Consider the following 20,327-nt stretch of genomic DNA (forward strand, 5'->3'; position numbering starts at 1 on the left):
ACACACACACACACACACACACACACACACTCTCTCTCTGTTCTGGCCCTGTTTCTGCCATAAACGGATCTGTTTACTGCCACAAGAGGCTTCTGCCTATCCCTCCTCCAGGTCTACAGTGAAGATAGAGGTTTAGGGAAGGACTCACTGGAGATGATTCTGACTTTCTCCATCTCCTAGCGTGGTATGATCCACAGCTGCATGCTTCCTCACTGGAAGGGGAAAACTTCATAATTCTCAACTTGCAGAAGGGAAACTGTCAGGTAGAATTGGTCTGTAATCTTAGTTGCTAGACAACAATCTTGTCTGTTTGCCTAGCATCTTACCATTTACAAACCATTTTATAGGAAACCTATAGGTTTACAAACCTATCTTACAGGAATTGTCCCCACTCGGGAAATTAGATGCAGGGGTTAAGTATTCTCTTTGAGATTGATCACACAACCATTTAAATGGCAGCACAGGCCTTGATTCTCTATCTTTTTGCTCTTTAGTCCTACACTCTTTTCTTAGTATCATGTTAATGCCAGAGTTCCAACAGCAAAATACATTTCTAGAATGCAACCACTGTTACAATATGATTTTCCTGTCATGAGAGTTGTGAAAGGCAGTTAAACCCTGAAGAGAGGGCTAGAGTTGGGCCAGGGTTATTTCGAGGTTAACTTCAAGAGGGTGCCAAGGATACAGAAAGGAGTCCAAGTACAAGGAACTCACACAGGACGCTGGCCATGGTCGAGGTGCACTGTTCTAAGAGTGACTCATAGCTTATCATGGGCCACAAGTTAGACCTAAGACCCCATTCTCTTCCTGAGTAGGTCATTGACCTGCTCCCTGCCTGCCAACCAAGACACATGTTCATTTGTCAATTTAAATGTGTTATGCTGATTTGTCACTCAGAACCTCCCCTATAAGCTCCCTCCTAAATCACAGATTTCTTCTGTACACAAGGGAAAAAAGTAAAGCATAGAACTGGCTACATAATTAACACCAGTGATAAACACTGAGATAGCTAGTGCTTTCAAAGACCTTGGCAGGGAATGGTGGCTCATGCCTTTAATCCCAGCACTTTAGGAGGTCAAGGTGGGAGGATAGCTTGAGCTCAGGAATTCAAAACCAGCCTGGGCAACATAGCCAGATCCCATCTTTACATTTTTTTTTTTTTTTTTTTTAAATTAGCCAGTTGTGCTGGCACGTGCCTGCAGTCCTAGCTACTCCGGATGCTAAGGCAGGATCACTTGAGCCCAGGAGTTGGAGGCTGCAGTAAGCTACGATCATACCACTACACTCCAGCCTGCATGAGAGTGACACCCTGTCCAAAAAAACAAACAGCAACAACAAAAAAAATCAATAGGATCCCAGCAAACAAGATCTGCTGCCAGTATTTACTTCACAGAAGAAATGAGGCAGAGAAGGTGTGGTTGTGAACAATGCTATGCAGAAGTCATTGGTCATCAGGAAATATCAGCCAGGATTCCCGATTCCTCCTGGGCTCTCCATTCTATGACCCAAGTTTAGAGGGTAGCTGTACAATGCTGCTATGTACATTGCCAAGGGTCCTAACTTCCTCTCGGGGTTTGCCAACCATTAAAACTTACAAACATAGTGCTAGGCAGGCTACTTCTGCGTAGTTTCTCCTTCCCTATAATAAGAATGTCTCCGGCAAGCATATGATTGACGGCTGCTGCTTTTGCTGGGTGAAAGCCCACAGGAAAAAAGGCCCCATAAGACAATAGTGAAGCTGTAGAGTAAGGATGGTGGCATCATCCTCTGCTGCCCCAACCGCCCTATGCCCCAGAAAGCCCAAGTCTCCAGTCCCCTCTTGCTTTTCTCTTTCCAAGACATGTAAAAGGCAAAGGAAGATGTAGCATAATGTGCTGCTAAAGAAGAAACGTCATTAACCAGGATTTAGACTTACGCCAGGACTGTACAAGCCTCAGATGGTCTTTCCAGTCATATGAATACCTTCAGAATCTGAATGGTTAGTGATAAACCAATGTTGCCTTCATTTAAGGGAAAATGTTTTCCCCCAGTTTCTAGGAACCCTGCAGTCATTTATGAGAGAAGCTATGGGAGCATGGGCACACACAGCCATTTCCCTATTGGGTGCTCAGTCGTCTTCCTTAGACGGTAGAAGCCCCTAACGCAGCAACTTCCAAGCTCTGTAGTACAGTCTCCACATGCACTTGACCTGGGAGCAGCTGGCTCTCATCTGTGTTTAGGGCCAAGGTTTCTTTACTTACTGCTGTCTTCCCACCAGAAGGTAGTGACAAACATATCAAGGGTACTGTCCTGCATTTTGATCCTTTTGAGTTAATTCTCTGGAGGACTGACCAAGGAAAGGTCAATTCCTTACCTTATCACTGCACCTCATGCTTTCCTGTTTTGAGAACACAAAGAAACATTACTTAAGGGCCACACTCAAAGGACACCCTAGAAATGAAAGCTCTGCAGTAACATTTGGATTATTCAATTTGTAAATTGAGAAAGCATGATCCCTGTTTGGAATAAAACCAGCTGACAATTCACTCCAGAATGCATGATCACAAAGCCAAGATGTAAAGCAGACCAGGAGGTGGAAAGGGCAGAGAGGGGATCTCATTACTGAGAGTCCCACCACTCGGCCCCAGTGATCCAGTACCTTTATCTGGCATATTTCTCAGTTTAGGTTTTTCAAGATTTGGCCCATAAAGTGTCTTTCCCCTTTAATGGGGACAGGGATAAAGAATTTTCCCAAACTTTGCAACACTTCTAGGTTCTCTCCCTTTACTATCTTTTCTGCAATGAATTTTCCATTTCAGTTCAGTCTTTTTCTTCTAGTTCCTAGCCTGTACAAGCATATCCCCTTTCAAGAGGAACACAAGTCCAAATGGACAAGGCAAATAAAACAAGGCTGGTTCATGAAATAATTTACCAGTGGTCTTTAAAAGTGGAAGCCTGCCCGCAGAAACTTTGTGAGTATGGCCAGTACTTCTTTATCTGAGCGCTGTTTCAAAGGAAAACACCCAAAGGCCCTTCGAAAGCGCATCATTTTCAGTTTTTGGAAGCCTAAATAAAACTTACCTTTCTGAGGGAAAAAACACAACTGTAAAGTACAAAGACATTTTAAAGGTTCACTTCAAAAGTAGTTTAAGAAAATACAAGAGACATCTTGTAACATCCATATATAACTTTTTATTAAGAAAATGAACAAAATACATTCTTTCTCCATATGTACATTACATACAACGTAATTCTACAATTGCCATTGTTCAGCAGATCACTCATGTATTTATTCACAGAGTAGAGTTAACACATTTACCAAAGCTGGGATCTGAAAATTATTTGTACTAAAAAAAAAAATCCTAAAAAGTCCATACAGATTGGATAAAAGATAAACCAGGGAGTAACATGAGGGGAATGGGGAAGACTGCAGAACACAACAGAGTCCAACAATGATTCCTAACAATTGATGTCAGAAGAGATCTGATACCTATAAAGCACTTCTGTTTAAAAGCTCCCACCAGCTCATGCCAGCTTTCCAGAGTCCCATGATTTCCCTTTAAGACGATGTGGATACTTTAAGATACGGCCCTGACCCCACACTGCCACAGAAGAGGGGGTTAGGGTAGAACCAAACAAGTTAGCAGTTTTCTCCTCCACACATTGAGTCTCATCTGAAATACTGAGGTGCAAAATGTGTGAGTCTCAGTTAATGTGCAGAGAAATACAATTTTTTTGAGGGACATTTGCTTAAACGTGGTAAAGAACTCTTGTTTTATGGACTCCTTGCTTCATGTTCATTTTGTCTGTTTTTCTTTTGGCTTTTAACAATAGCTCATCTTTTTTGAATGTGAATTTAATTATGACCATATTAAAAAGTCCATCATAAACAAAGACTCCTCCTCATGGTATGAATATGCTCCATATGCCCATAATGGTGCATAAAGGATTCAGAAATTCAAATGAGTCTTAGGGTTGAAATTTCCAATGACCTGAGCAAGGCAGCTCCCTATAGCTTCTGGATAACATCTTACACCCAGAGTTCAGGCTTAAAGAGACCCATCAACACAATTATTTTCAGATTGTCTGTCTAGAAAAGGGCAATGCGCAAAGGAATATAAATAAGGGTGGGGACATATGCTTCCAGCCTGGTCCTTTCTCCATGTGGTTAAAAACAAAACAATGGAATGACTGTGTTAATTTTTTTTTTTTTTAATCTTTTCTAGCCTTTACTAAAATGTTTGGTAATGGAAATAAGTCAGGGAAAATAAAATAAAGAGGTCTCATCACTTAGTTAATACTGGTTTTTCTTCTTTATACTTAGTAATTTCTTAGTTTTTAAAATGATAAACCTATTTTGACAATCACTAACATCAATACATTTTATCATAAGTCCCATAAAAGATATTTAACATTCTCCACCTTTTGGCTAAGCTGGCTGCTACAGCACCACATTTCCAGTCCAGGAGATGTTTTCACAAACAGAAGGAGCGATTCACAGCATTAATAAGCAGACTTGGAAAGACAGATTTTATTGGCTATGGAGGAAGTTGTATCTTTCTTCTCAATCTAATTTTCAGTCCCATTTCGGTTTTGAGAATCTATCTCTATCAGAGGGGATCTTAATTTCTGACTACTGAGTACTTCCAATTTATAAAATAGCTGACTTTTAAAAAATTCTAACATCTTTCCCAAACTGTTTAGAAATATGCCATATTTGAAAGATGGAATACTGTTTGTTCCCAAGACCAACACAAGAAAAGGAGGTCCTCATCTTTGCTTTCCCGTACTCTTCCTCTGAGGCTAATGACTCAACTGTACATAGCTTTTGGAGTGGGAGCAAGGCAAGAAATCTCTTTAAAAAGAGCATTTAAAAAATGTGTGTCTCTGTGTATATATGTATATTTATATGTCTACATAAATCTGTTCACAGGAAAATGTTACATTATTTTCAACTCTAAATTATGCAGAAGACTATACAAAGTAGTTAATTAATACTATACTATCTACCTTCTTTTCAAAAGACATTTCACACAAATCCAAAAAGTAAACTGGCTTAAAGAATAAGACAATCATAACACCTCTTGCCCAGGCTAATTGTAATGCTTAGGAAAGGAAGTTCACGTTTATTTTTCTAAATGGATGATTTGTAAGTAAGGAAGAAAATTGTTTACAATTGATCAGTCACCAAAATCATTTTTTTTTTTCTGGGAAAGGAAAAAAAAAAATCCCAAGATCAGTATACGACTTCTTAATAAATTTATCTTCCCCCGTGGAAGACTACTCATAAGTAACCTTTTGGACTCTGATATTTTATTATTAAATTTGGGAGTGAGTTGTTAATTACTTGGTATTAGCTATCTTGTAACTTGGTATTATTTGAGGCAACACACTACAGCTGTCACTTGCAAACACCTGATGGCATGGCTCTAATGGTGTAAGATCCTCTCCTTTGTTGTAACTCAATTTACAAAGCTCTGCCAGTTGCAATGGGATTGGGATTTATTCTGCATGCCTCCTCTAATTTAATTAATCACTTTACAGATGTGGAGGAGACCTAAAGAAAAAACCAAAATTATGAAATACTTTTTTTTTTTTTTTTTGAGATGGAGTCTCGCTCTGTCGCCCAAACTGGAGTGCAGTGGCCGGATCTCAGCTCACTGCAAGCTCTGCCATTCTCCTGCCTCAGCCTCCCGAGTAGCTGGGACTATAGGCGCCCGCCACCTCGCCTGGCTAGTTTTTTGTATTTTTCTTTAGTAGAGACAGGGTTTCACGGGGTTAGCCAGGATGGTCTCGATCTCCTGACCTTGTGATCCGCTCGTCTCGGCCTCCCAAAGTGCTGGGATTACAGGCTTGAGCCGCCGCGCCCGGCCTATGAAATACTTCTGATGCCAAACCCAGATCTCATTATTTCTTGGCAAAGCAAAATTAACAGAGACCCTTGGGATGATACACAATTAATTTAAGGCAAAGAAACTAATATCAGTTCAATTCTGTATGTGTTACAAGTTATACATGAAATGACAATTTTCCTCCTATGTTAAAAGGCTAGAAAATAAAACCAACCAAATGACATGAGCTAAACTGTAACAAAGGCTTTCTTGAGATTTGCTAACAAAGGAGAAATAAAGCTCAAAATTGGCTTTTTGAGTGGCTCCTTAATCATGCACACAGGCTTGTTCAGTATATCACACAGAGTGTTTCTTCTTCCTGCCAATTAATTTGGCATTCATTAAGTAATGAATGAAACTGAAGAATGATGATCTCCTCAGGCTGGTATTTGTGTGGCAGACAGCTCAGATATCTGAGCTAACTGCTGGGACTGCTAGCATCCCAGATGGTACAGAGCTATGTTGCAGCAAGAGCTTAAACTCAGTGAATAAGCAAGGGAGCCCCCAAACTGCATGTGGAAATGTTTCATGGCTGGTTTTCCTGCTGGATCCTTAACAAGGAACTGGCTATACGTAAGAAGCTGCTCACCTAGTTTAAGATTTAGAGCCCATTAACACTAGATTTTCTGTTTTAAGATCTCACACGGTTATTTGGGAGAAGGGAAGAAAGGTAACTAACCAAGAAATGCTACTTCCCAAAGATTATTTGGAATTACTGAATATTCTGGAAGCATGAGCTTTGAGGCCTTTTGGTAGTCTTTTTCCCAGCATCTCATTAACAAAATTATTTTAGGGTTAGAAATGAAGAAATTTCTTTTTCCTTTCGATTTGTGGACCTCTAAAATACATGGGCAAAACTCCTATTTTTCCTCCTCTAACATACCCTCATTATCTTCTCTAGCTCGTTCCTGAAGTTTAATACTTCCAAGTCAAAATGCCTTAGATAAGCAAAATAGGACCTTGCACACAAATGTTTAATAGTTCCCTGAGGCTGTTTGAAAAGCAGATAAAAAGGAAGACATTATTTTATAATTAAAAGTGATACCTTAGAACTGGTCCAGTTCCCTACTAAACATTTCACCTTTTTTTGTTGTTGACCCTACAGCTTTCAGATAACATCCATGTTAAATTCTGTTTTCCTGCAAGCTCGGCAGTGTTTGGGGATAGACAGCATACTGCAAATCTTATTTCCAAATAACGATTCCAATTAAGAAGATAAACTAGGACTACTCTTTCATTTTTGTGTTTTTAAGCTGTTAAGTAGGATCCAGCTCACAAAACTTTAGCAAAAAAGACAGTGATAATTTCCTCCGATGGCATTTCTCTCTGCACCACTAGAGAAACTAATTTACTATAACCTCTAATGACTCCTTAGGTTAAGGGCTACAGAAGCTACCATCAGATGATTTCACTGGCTATGACTGGCATAAGAGTTAGTCATTTGAAAATGGAGCTAAATTCACATTTTTTTTGTTGCTGTTTTTTGGAGACAGAGTCTTGCTCTATTGCCCAGGCTGGAGTGCAGTGTTGCAATCATAGCTCACTGCAGCCTCAAACTCCTGGGTTCAAGTGATCCTCCCACCTCAGCCTCCCAAGTAGCTGGGACTACAGGCACGTACCACCACACCTGGCTAAAAAACAAAAATTTTTAAAGTATAGATGAGGTCTTGCTATGTTGCCCAGGCTGGTCTCAAATTGCTGGGCTGAAGCAATCCTCCCGTGTCACCCTCCCAAAGGTCTGGGATTACAGGTGTGAGTCACTAAGCCCAGCCTAAATTCACATTCTTGAGGGGAAGAGACATTTATAAGACTGTATTATTTTTAAGAGGAAAAAAAAAGAAAAGCAATTATTTCTTTTCTTTTTTTTTTTGAGGCGGAGTTTGCTCTGTTGCCCAGGCTGGAGAGCAGTGGCACAATCTAGGCTCACTGCAAGCTCCACCCCCCCGGGTTCACGCCATTCTCCTGCCTCAGCCTCCCAAGTAGCTGGGACTACAGGCGCCCGCCACCACGCCCAGCTAATTTTTTGTATTTTTAGTAGAGACGGGGTTTCACCGTGGTAGCCAAGATAGTCTCGATCTCCTGACCTCATGATCTGCTCACCTCGGCCTCCCAAAGTGCTGGGATTACAGGCGTGAGCCACCGTGCCCGGCAAAAAGCAATTATTTCATGGCAATTGAAGCCATTTCTAATATTCAACTATGTCAGAAATTTAAAGTCAATTCTTAACACAAATTCTAACTTCAGCAGAAAATCAATGCCACTCATGAGAGGTAGGAATAGAAACAAAAAGATTAAAAAATACAATAAAAAGAAAAACAAAAGGTAAATGGAAATTCTGATGATATGCTGAATTCAGGAGCTCTGCTATCAAACTTGTACTTTACCGTAGATAGTTCTATGACAGGAGTCCCTAATGCCAGGAAAAGAGGCCAACACAGGTTTCTCCATTAGAGCTGCCACAGCCATTATTACTAACCCCAAATGAAAATGACTCAAGTATGTTTACAGCAACATCTGAATGCTATTAATTCCTTATTAATTTCATTATTCTCTTGTCATAAATAAGGATAATAGAGCATTTGCCTCAGAATGATTTTGATCTTTTTTTCCCAAGTAATACAATGCTCCTACAGAATGCCACAGAAAATCTCGGAAGTCTAGGGCTAACAAAAGTCAAGAATAAAGTTACATTAGCTAAGAAAAATAAATGGAAAAACAATTCACAGTATTTGGTGGATAGAAGGAAACCAAGGTTTTAAAAATCATGTATAAATAGAACCTCTAAGACAGGATTTATTGAGAAAAAGAAAAAGCATTTGGTGAAGAAATTGACATACTGCAGTAATGAGTCCTCACCCAAAACACATGAGGGCAGCATCATTCATGTGAGCTCGTCAGCTTCATATTATTTCGACAAACTTGGAAATGTCTACCTTCAACCAACAGACCTCTAGACTAGAAATTTTGGATAGCCAAGTCATTTCAGCATTAAAACAAATCACAGGGAGATAGAAGCCAGGGTCTAGAATCACAAAAGAATAGTGTTATTTGACTAATAAGGATTACAAAAATCTCTTGTGTTAAAGCGCCCAAAGATCTAATCTGTCATATGTAGACCCTCTATGATACTCCTCCAGTCATAAACTTTTTCTGGGGCAGCCTTCACATCCTAGATCAGGGGCTATTTTAGGAATTCAAAACTTGGTGAGAATTCAGGCAAGAATTTCTGCAAAGGGATGAAATTGTGGATTAATGTGGATTTTTAAGAAAAGAAGGGTTAGGAAGGGTTTTTTTTTAATAGTTAGATGACTTTATTTAGAATATACGTTGTAATGATTCCCTCCCACAGAAATCACTTTAAACCATAACACACAAATACTGTGCAACATTCAACCAGCTAAGGATTTCACGTGACTTTCAGGAAATAAGTGACCCACAATTACCCAGTGAATTCCATGTAGTGTTAAGAATAATTGTAGGTACTTCTTCATGTAATTACCATGAAATTGAGTATAATTTAGAGAATAAAATCAGGAACATACTCCTAAGTGCTTTTTTGATCCATTAAGCATTCGTGCTTATCTCTCACTAAATGCTTGGGTGCCTCAAACTAGCTTTTGTTTACAGGCTAGATTTTAAAACACTGTTTTATTATACCTCTGTTAATGTATCTCTACATAGCACTTTAAAAGCAGACGTGAAGAGACCAACTGGAATAAGCTGCCAACTATTTATATACAATATACATACTTTGCCCAAGAATGCAGTTTTAGAAGCTTAAATCACTGAGCTCTAAACCCATCAAACTTTTCTATGATAAGCCAGTGACTTTTTAATGTATTCTATCAGTTTTTACTTATTAGACATGGACAGGTCTGTTTTCATATAAATGAATCAGGTCTAAAAGATGGCCTTGATAAGAGTTAATACTGTCTGTCAGCTTCAGCACAGAGGTAGGCATTCAAGTCTGAATTCCTTTGTTTGAATAAGAGTGATATATTCTTGAATCAATCAAACTGGCCACATGAGGTCTCTGCCATTACCAAAATAAAATGCAAATACACTTAAGAGGTATCTTGAAAATCAGATTATTTCTCATGAAGTACAAGCACTGAAAATAATGTTGGATATCTAGTTTAATTTCTGGTTGAAAATAATGTATTATACTAGGAAAAAGGAAGAATGAGGTTGAAGTTGGAGATAATACAAATGAGCAAACTGTATCCCACTTAATTCATGTGTCTGAAGTGTTAGCCAGGTGTTTCAATTAGGGATTCACCTAGGCTAGAATGAAATAATTGTTAGGTAGTAAAGCATATACACTTGGCTATATAAACAGTGTACCTAAATACCAAATTCGATTATTTAAATTATAGTCAATGCTGGAATTCTTGGAAATACATGTGGGTCCTCACTAAATAGTGACATCTTGTGAGCAACATGTCAATCTTGGTCATGGATATATGAAGCACTACATTCTCTGCAATCATTTCCAGTAGTGCTCCCATTAAAGCCCCACAGTACCGTGTCTGACTTTTCAATTATCTCCTCAGTACATCTATCTCACTTTGGCAAGAGCAAATGGCTCGCTATGATTCAACCCCATTTAAACATGGCGGTGAGCAAAAAATTCCAGAAATGAAGGGGGAAAATTTTACCTAAATAAAGTGAGGAAAGATGAAATTAAAACAAATATGTTTTCCAAAAAAACTAGTAGGGAAGCAATTAGGGAAAAACAAAAATAAAATTACTGAGGTCAAGAACTTAGTTTCCTCCAAGTAACATTTAAGGAACTGATGAAAACAATTACAAAGAAGCACTGTAAAAATAAATGGTGGAGGGCAGCAGGATTTCGCTTGCTTAATCTTTTTAAAGTGCCAGAATTCATACTAAGCAAAACTAGAGCTTTTAAATTTAGGAGTCTTAGCAAGTTCAAGTTCTTCCTTGTCAATCTTCTGATTTTCACCTGTCTCCCAAAAGATTTAACAGGCTATATTAGTGATATTAACATTTTATGTTCTTGTGTCACTCAGGGGAATCATTTTATGAAACTGTTCAAGTATGTAAGTAAACTGTATTTGCTTGACTGGATAGCCACTTGGTTATTCTGCAGCTACACAAGTTGGTACTTGCTGAATTATATAGCATACCTTTCACAAGTAAAGGTACAGATCAAATTGCTTAAGAAATCACTGTTGACTGCTTTGGGATGCTAGGAAAGCCAAGGAGCCCATGATTCAAGCCTAGAACTAACAAAAATACATTCCCATCAATCCCCAAAAGAAGTAAAACCATGTACTAAAGACAGAATAAAGTGGGACCTCAATGTTTCATTCCTATACATGACACTTTTTGAAACTGCAGGTTAATTTCTTCTTTGGTGAGGCCTAATCTTGCTACTCAGGGACATACTTGATTCCATAAAGCTATTCACTCTTAAGAGCCACTGGATCGACTGACAATTCTTTAATACGAGTCTGCTTTAGCATGGTGGTGGTCAGCTTCACACAACATGGTTTTTGAGCAAATGTAAGCACTAGCCAGATGCAGGTTCCCCACATTGCATTCCACAGCACCTTCTCAGAAGATATGTATCTCTCTCTCTCACAAAAAAAAACTGACCTGTGGAAAAGTGCATCTGCCATACCTTGTTTTTTAATGAAAAAATATTTGAACTGTTCACAAAGTCTGGTCTATGTGCTTAATGAAATGCCTGTCAGTTGTATACCACTGGACAACCACAAACCATTTCTCTTTAAAATATCAATATCCACAAGCAGATATAGAGAGACAATGCATATAAAAATAAATGAAAGCAAAGCTCTGGAAACCCAGCCTCCTCTCTCAAATGAAAATACTACAGAGACAGCACAAGAGAAACGGGAGCCCTGGTTCTGCAGAGCTCTTCTGGACGAAAGAGTCATTTTCTCCTAAAATTGCTATGAAGATATTATTCACTACTCGATCCCTCCTGCTGGTCATTTTTAGAATGGCTCTTAAAGGTTCTGAACTATTGTCTCCTCAGTTTAAGGTTTCTGTGACTCAAAGTCAGATGCTACTGTAATATCTACTATAAAATATATCATTACAGAAATATTATATACCAATCTCAGATAGGTGCTAGGGTCAATCTCAGGTTTCGTGTTTAGTTTTATGGCCAAGAGTGCAAACTTGAGACCTCAGTTCTGCCTACTGTTTAACGTAACACAAAACAAGTCAACACAGACACAGATATCACCTTAACATACATCAACTGTCCTAGAGAACTATACACTTGTTAAGAATGAAGTAAAGAGGTAAACAAGTGACACCACTTACACGCAGTTGTGTGATGGGAGGTGAAGTGAAATGGGAAGGGAGAAGGCAGGTCAAATGACCAACAGCAACAACATTCAAAATACTTGTAGTGCCGAATCTGTTAATAGTGCTTATTTCCCCCAATTAAAAAAAAGAAATAAAAATCTGAAAGGGTAAACTGCCTAATTTTTCTTTTATACTCATTAATTCTTAAAAGATAAAGTAAGAAAAATATATATATATATTTAACTGGAAAGTATACCAATTTCACTTTATTAGCCTAATTTAGGAATAGGATGAGGAGAGCAGGGTTGAGGTCAGGCATGAAGGAAGAGGGTAAAAACTTGTGATGGTTAAGATCCCTTCAAAACTCTGGTGCAGTCCTCAATCACTGCAGCTTTACTGTCAGTCAATGGAGCTGCAATCCAAAAGATGGAAAATCGACTCCTGTTTTCCATTTCTGTGTCCAGTGACTCTTCAGTTACAGTGTGATGAGGTCTACCAGGTTGCCTTTAGGTGGAGTCATGCTGTCAGGAAAGAAATTTACTAAGGTGTCAAAGAGCTGAGTTCTTTGAGCATAGGTGTGATCCACATCAGAAAAGCCTGGTGAAGAAGATACAAAGAAACATCCATTGTGTTTAAAACATGTAACAGAAAAACTAGTTGAGACCAGCAGCAATGTATTTTATAATGGAGAAATCAAATCAGGCTTCAAAACCAGGCAGACACTACTGATCTGACCCCAGTTCCACTACCTGGCTGTGGTGTGACCTTAGGTAAATTAATCAGACTTTCTGGCTTTCAGACTTTGCTTCCTCAGCTGTAAATATGTGACAATCCTGTTTACTTCACCCAGTTATCGTGCAGATGAAATGTAGTTACATGAAAAACGTCTAGCAGGACTGGCAATTCAGTTACTAAATAATATTGATCTTTCTTCTCTTCCTTACAAGGTCTTTCCTCTGCTGGTCCACTGAGGAAATTCCACTTGTCTTTTCTGACTTGTTAATGCTTCTGAACCACTAAGAAGTTTTTTGGTAATAAAAATATAATAAAATCAAAATGAAAGGTCTTTAGAAATTAGTCTAAAATCATTAATGTCTCTGAGACAGCTGGAGGTAGTCTCAGAGAACTGAGTGATAACACAGATGACTGAGGGAAAGAGATACATGTACAATATATAGAATGGTACCTGTGCATAATAAACACTATACCTTTATGCTACTATGTACCAGGCCCTATGCTAGGCACACATTATGTGAGGAATAGGGCAATAAACTACTTCTATCCTGATAAATATTAGAAAGCGCATGACATTTTTAAAAGGTAGGGACTGTCAAACTAAAGGATTTTTCCCCTAACCTCTAATAAACATTCAACAATCAAGTTCATTCCAGCTAAAGGAACATTCAGTGAGATGCTGTCTTCATCACGTGGTTTATCTCAGCTGCTTCAGATTTCTTACATACAAATGAGATATTTAAGTGCTAAAATAAAATAAATAATTTCCCCTATTCCTGAAATAGCTGAGACATGAGAGCACTGCTGAGTGCCATGAGAAACAGAAACAGAGCCATCAAGAGTTATATATGCCATGGTGTTCAGTGAAGGCGACTTCAGATCAGACTGCTTTTCATTCAACTTAGAGAACCATTTTAGGTCCAATCTGTTTTAATCTTGTAGAAGAACAGGAATAGACCATAACATTGCCAAGGATACCAGTTTCCTGGAAGGAACATAAACAATGCCTCAAGAACAGCACATTCCTTTTTATTTTTTAAAAATACATTGTTTTAAGTTTGAGGAAAATGTTTACTTGAGATGAGCTTGAGTTTAACAAAGCCCACTATTGGATCATGGAAATGAATGGAAAGAAATACTCCAACATATTAACAAAGGTTATGTCTGCGGTGAGATAAGAGTCTTCCTTTCTATTTTATGCTTTTTTTTTTTTTTTTAATTTTCCAATTGTTTCTTTTTCAACTTTTTATTTTGAAAAATTTCAAACCCACACAAAAGTTTCAAGAATTGTGCAATGAACACCCCATATAGCCTTCACTTAGATTCATCTCATCAATTGTTAAAAGTTTCACCAAATATGTTCTCCCTCTCTCTTTCCCTGTGTGTGTGCCCCAGTGAAAATCTTTTTGCAGAACTATTTGGGAGTAAGTTTTAGACAGCTTTGCCCCCTATATGCTCAAACTAATTTCAGCTAAGAACAAGAACATTAACTTACATAATCAATATATATTAAATTCATGAAATTTAACATTGATGTCCCAATAATTCCAGTCATTTTTCAGTCACTTTTTTATAGTCATGTTTCCTACTAACATCCAATCCAAGATCACATACTGAATTTAGTTTCCAATCTCTTGAGTTTGAAATAGTTCCTCAGCCCCTCTTTGTCCTTTATGATACTAGTACTTTCGAAGAGCACAGAACACTTATCAGTGGAATGTGCTGAAGTTGGGTTGCCTGATTGTTTCTTCATGATCAGATTCAGTTCATGCGGTTTTGGCAAGAATACTACAGAAGTGATACTGTGTGTCTCAGGGCATCATCTCAGAAGGCATGTGGTATCAGTTTATCCCAATACTGATGATGTTAACTTTGATCGTCTGCTTAAGCTGGTATATATGCCAAATTTCTCCAAGGTAAAGGTACTCTTTTCTACCTTTGTAATTAATAAACTATTGATAGGGAGACAGCTTGATGAGACTGTGTAAATATCCTGTTCTCCAACAGCCCTGCATCCAATAATTTAGCGATCATTGATGATTCTTTCTAAAACAATTATCAGTTATATGATGGTGATTTTCTAACCCTATGATTCCTTCTACAGTTGTTGACATTCTATTGTAAAGAAGAGCTTTTTCTTCCCCTCCTCCCATTTTACTTATTTGTTCACATCACTGTGTACTCAGGGATTCTTCTCTTGTTCACTATGTTATACTCATTACTGTCATCATTCATTCTGATACTCATACTGTCCCAGATTTGACCAATGAGAGCCTTTTTGAGCTGGCTTCTGTGTCTTTTTGAAATATACGCATTAATTTTGGGGTATCTTCTTACTTTCTGATATATGTCCAAATTCATCTTTACACAGTTCTGGAGTCCTAATTCCTTTTAGCTGTGACTATTATTTAAAAACCAAGCACGAACAGCTGTACTAATTGCCAGGGTGTCACTGTTTCTAGGCCTATGCACACATACCTATCATATGCATACATTTTTTTTAGAATATTACAGTTCATGCTTTTATTGTTAATTCTAATTTCTTAAAGCCCCAGAGGATTTAAGAAATTAATCCTTCTCTTATCCCATTCCATATCTCCTTTCTTCCACCAAGAAAACCCTCTCAGCAACATCGTATTTGTTCAACTTAAAATACATAAGAGTTCTAGATTTGCTATATATGTACCACCACCAACAAAAACTCAACATTACTTTGTTTTTAGAATATACCTCACTGAAAGTATACAGTCTAAGCACTGTACTAAAATGGCTTAGTTCTCTCTTTTATGTTCTGAATATGTAGAAGTACAATGCCGTGTTATATTTTTAAAATAAGATATTGATTCTGTAATGCTACTCTAATAAAGTAATACCATTTTCTTGAGATCAAATTATCTAAGAGGGAAGAAACACTGAGTTCCTGTGTGGTAGGTACTTTAGGTATGATTATATTTCATTGTCACAAAAACAATGAAGTACTACAATCTCCAGTTTCAGATGAGACGACTTAGAGAGATTCAATAATCTTAAAGTTATTACTATTTTTGTTCTTCATCTATCTCTTTTACACAGAAAGAGATTCAGTAATTCAATGAAGTCTCACAGCTAGGGAGGGAAGAGATGGAATGTGGAACCCACGTCTGTCTGACTCCAAAGCCCTTTATTTTTCATTAACTCATAGTCATTAAGTGCTTAAGTTGTAGGGCAATGTACTAAGCTCATTTAACTCTCAAAGCCACATCTTTTATTTTTATTTACTATTTACCTATGAGGAAACTGAAATTTACACTATCATTAGATGAATGGTTAAATTATGGTAGATCCCTATTATGAATAATTATGTATCACTTCAAAAGAATACAACTGATCTAGTGTAGCTTCATAAAAACATCTACAAGCCACATGACTAACTTTAAAAAATTATGCTGTGGAATATGTTTTTACATTATATAATAAATTTAAACAGCACATACAAACCTATATATTTATATGGGTGTGTGTGTGTGTATATATAGTTGATCTTGATCATTTACACATTCCGTATTTGTGAATTTGCCTGTTTGCTAAAATTCATTTGTAACCCCTAAACCAATACTTGTGGTATTTCTGTGGTTATTACAGACACGTGCTAAAGTGGCAAAATATTTGAGTTACCACACGCACACGTCCCCAGCTGAGGCTGAACTCTGTGATCTCTGCTACTTTCTAGTTTCGGCTCTTACTATTCACAACAGCCCTTTCACCATCTGTTTGGTGCCACATTTTTGTGTTTTTGGTGGCTTCACTGTTTAAAATGGCCCCCAAATATAGTGCCAAAGTGCTGTCTAGCATTCCTAAGTGCAAAAAGGCCTTATGGGGAAAATATGCATGTTAGATAAGCTTGGTTCAGGTATGAGTTAGAGTGATGTTGACCATGAGCTTCATGTTAGTGAAGCAACAACATATATTAAATGAGGAATCTTTAAACAGAAACACACATAACATGTGGTTATATATTGATCAGTAGATAAAATGTTATGACCAGAGGCTTGTAGGAACCTAACTCTGTATTCTACTTTAAATGAGAACCAACTGCATCTATGTCTGTGTATATGATTGTGTGTGTGTAAAGGTGTATTACATATAAGTGATTATACTTGAGGGTAAAAGACAGAGATTGAGGAAAGTTGTTTAAGGAGAATCCTAAGCTTTATATGTAATCAATGTTTTTTCTAGAAACAAATAAAAAAGGGGTGGGGATCTAGGAAACTCATCAATAGCACCACAACTACTTAAATGGCACTGCTAGGACAACAAGGTGATACTAATTCTAAACCTCATGCTCCTAATCACTATGTTTATCTTACTTTATTTTCATACATAAAATAAAATGGAAAGAGGATGTAGCCATTTGAGCAGTGGAAACTGGTAAAGCTCAGTGAGAGGTAGCACATTTAGTGGTTTAGAGAAGGCGTTCTGAAGCCATACTGACAGGGTTTTAATCCTGGTTTTGCCCTTCACTAGCACTATGCCTGGGCAAGTTACTTTAGCCTCTCTGCACCCTAGTTTCTTCATATACAAAAGGGGATCACATAGTAGCTACTTCATAGGGTTACTGTGGGGTAATCATGAGTTAAGACATGCAAAGTGCTTAGAACAGTACCTGGTCCCAAAGTAAGTGCTCAATAAATATTAATTAGCTATCACCCTATCACTAGTAGTATGACTGAAGGCAATGACTGCTCTAAAAATAAAGTGACCTATTAGGAATAATTTTTTGTTTTTAGAGATGGGGTCTCGCTACATTGCTCAGGCTGGATTCAAACTCCTGGGCTCAAGAAATTCTTCCATCTCACATCACCATGCCTGGTTAGGAATATACTTTTAATTTATCATCCTACACGTAGCTGGATTTTCCTACTGTGGTAAAGGAGAAATAACATGAATTCTCATTTTTTTCCTAGCATACACATTATTAAATGTACACTTATTTCTAACACTAAACTTCACATTTGGACTGTAAACTTCTAAAAAGAGTTGTGAGGACCAAAAAAGGACAAACCTGAGCAAGACAGTGAGATCTCATCTCTTCAAAAGATGTAAAAAAAGAAAAAAAATTAGCTCAGCGTGGTTGTGCATGCCAGCAGTCCCAGCTACTCGAGAGGCTGAGGCAGGAGGATTGCTTGAGCCCAGGAAGTCCAGGCTGCAGTGATCCATGACTGCACCACTGCACTCCAGCCTAAGCATCAGAGCAAGACCCTGTCTAAATAAATAAATAAATAGGTAATATGCTTTAGAGACCAGATTTTTCCTACTTGTCACAAACCTTGCTGAAAAGAAATTTAATTGTTCCAATTCATACTTTCTAGAAATAACATACAGCTCTCAAACTTAGCAAAGTGACTGAGTTCAATCTTACAAGTGCCTATAGCCACCAGAAGCTCTAAAATCAAGATCCTTGGAGATTTTCTCCGAGGTCACACATTTTTCCAAAACTAAGATAATATCACCTTCCATCTTTCCGATTCTTTAAAATATTACATACAATATTAATACTTTTATTTAATTCTCACTAAGAGATGAACGTAAATTGGATTATTTCTGGAGGGAGTCATTCAGAAAGTTTGGCTGAGGCTTTTTTTTTTTCCAGACCTTAGAAAATGAAATATTCATTTATACAGTGAAAGGTATAGTAAATAATCCATTTTATTTCTAATCTAATTGGCATAAAGATAAAATAGTCTGACAGAAAATGAATAAAAACAAGAACCAGGAACTCTAAATAGGCATGAAACCTTATGAAAAGTACTTCTTGTTTATAAATAGTAAATCAAATTTCTCATTATTAAAATTAGCATACAATCTGAATTTGCTCCTTATCCAAATTCACTAGTGTTACAAAGGTGACTTTTTTTTTGAAAAACAGAGACAAGATTCTGCTATGTTACCCAGGTTAATCTTGCACTCTCGGGCTCAAGATGATCGTCCCACCTCAGCCTCCAAAAGTGTTGAGATTACAAGCATTAGTCATCGCACCTGGCTAGAAGATTACATTTTTAAGGCAGTCAATATTAATGGTACCCTGAATGGAGCATTATTGCTTTACTGTGCTAAATGTCTTCCAGAATTATTTCATTTAATTCTCTCAGCAATTTGAGGCAAGTACTCCCATTACCTCCATTTTACAGATAAAGAAACTGATAATTAGAAAGTTTAAGTAACTTGCTCAAGATCACTTTTAAGAGATCCTGACTCTTAACCACCATCTCACATTCCAACCTCCTCATCACTAGGCTATACTACCTCCCCTCAGACAAGACAGGAAACAACATCCCACAGGAATTTTCCCTGCTTGTATTTTTCTCTTTTTGTGTTTGTATTGTTCTCAGTACATCTGAGGTTTGTTTAGAATCCAAATAAAACAAACTATTCCTGACAAAATATATTAGTTGGCAGTGAATAGGACAGAGTCAAAAGAAAGGAAAGGAGTTAAGCTGAAGGTAAAATATTTGCTGACACCACCCTAATTAATATATTTAAATTGCTGCCAAGAAATTCTTGTTCTAAAGGCTAAAAATAAGTCAGTTAGATATAATTTAGTGCTATCCACTAATAAATAAAAATAATGGGCCTGGGCTGTGGTATCAGACATAAGGCACACAATCATTCAAACAGAATATATGCCAGACCCCCAATTCATGTATCAGTACATCTATTTCAAATGCTAGAATTCAGAAGAGCATGAACTTTCCAAATTAATGCTTACACCTAGGTTCTCCAGCTCACAGAGTGGAGATTTCTAGTAGCCTAAGGACTTCAACTCGAGTGTATGAATAGTGGTAAATCATTATCTAAATTCTTAGGAGAACCTTCTGGAGTCACGTTTATAGCAGTTTGCTGAGTCTAGTCCTGAGGAATCCTACATATTCTGAAATTAGAACTTAGGACTGGAGTTGCCTTGATCAGTCTAGAAGCCTCAATCACTCGCTATGGATAAAGGGCAAGACCTCAAGAACACCTCTATTTTTTCATCCCAGTGAAAAGCACCAGAATTATACATACTCTTTTTTCTTTGAGGTACCGTTCACTTTTAAGAGATAAAAGGTCAAATAATGAAGAAACTAAATTGATACCCTAAAGTGTTAATTTATTCCAAATAGAAAAAATAGTATTTATATTACATACAATGGAAAATTTCAATACTATTGCTCAACTCTAAGGCAAACAATAACTGCACTAGCATCAATGGGATTAATATGTATTCACTGACCAGAGGAAAGGTAGGAATTTCCATACTTCAAGAATATCATCTTGGTAAAAAAATGAAGCTACTAATAAGTTATCCTGATGAAAATACCCTTGAAAATTCACCCAAGTAAAGGTGTGGGTTCTGCAGACTACCCACTTTACTACAGTCTTGGATTTTTTTTTTTTTTTTTT

The 20,327-nt window shown here is 37.5% G+C and overlaps 1 protein-coding gene across 1 annotated transcript in view; it reads right to left on the reverse strand.

Moving 5' to 3' along the window:
* Positions 1-9,157: 9,157 nt before the first annotated feature.
* MKLN1 (muskelin 1, intracellular mediator containing kelch motifs) overlaps positions 9,158-20,327 on the reverse strand; it is a 161,572-nt gene continuing 150,402 nt past the window's right edge. The window contains exon 18 of the mRNA XM_011995840.1: positions 9,158-12,770. Within this exon, the coding sequence (XP_011851230.1) occupies positions 12,649-12,770 (122 nt within the window). The 3' untranslated portion in view covers positions 9,158-12,648. The remainder of the gene's footprint in view (positions 12,771-20,327) is intronic.

The sequence above is a fragment of the Mandrillus leucophaeus genome, unplaced genomic scaffold (genome assembly GCF_000951045.1).
Source record: "Mandrillus leucophaeus isolate KB7577 unplaced genomic scaffold, Mleu.le_1.0 Scaffold5, whole genome shotgun sequence".
Classification (NCBI taxonomy): domain Eukaryota; kingdom Metazoa; phylum Chordata; class Mammalia; order Primates; family Cercopithecidae; genus Mandrillus; species Mandrillus leucophaeus.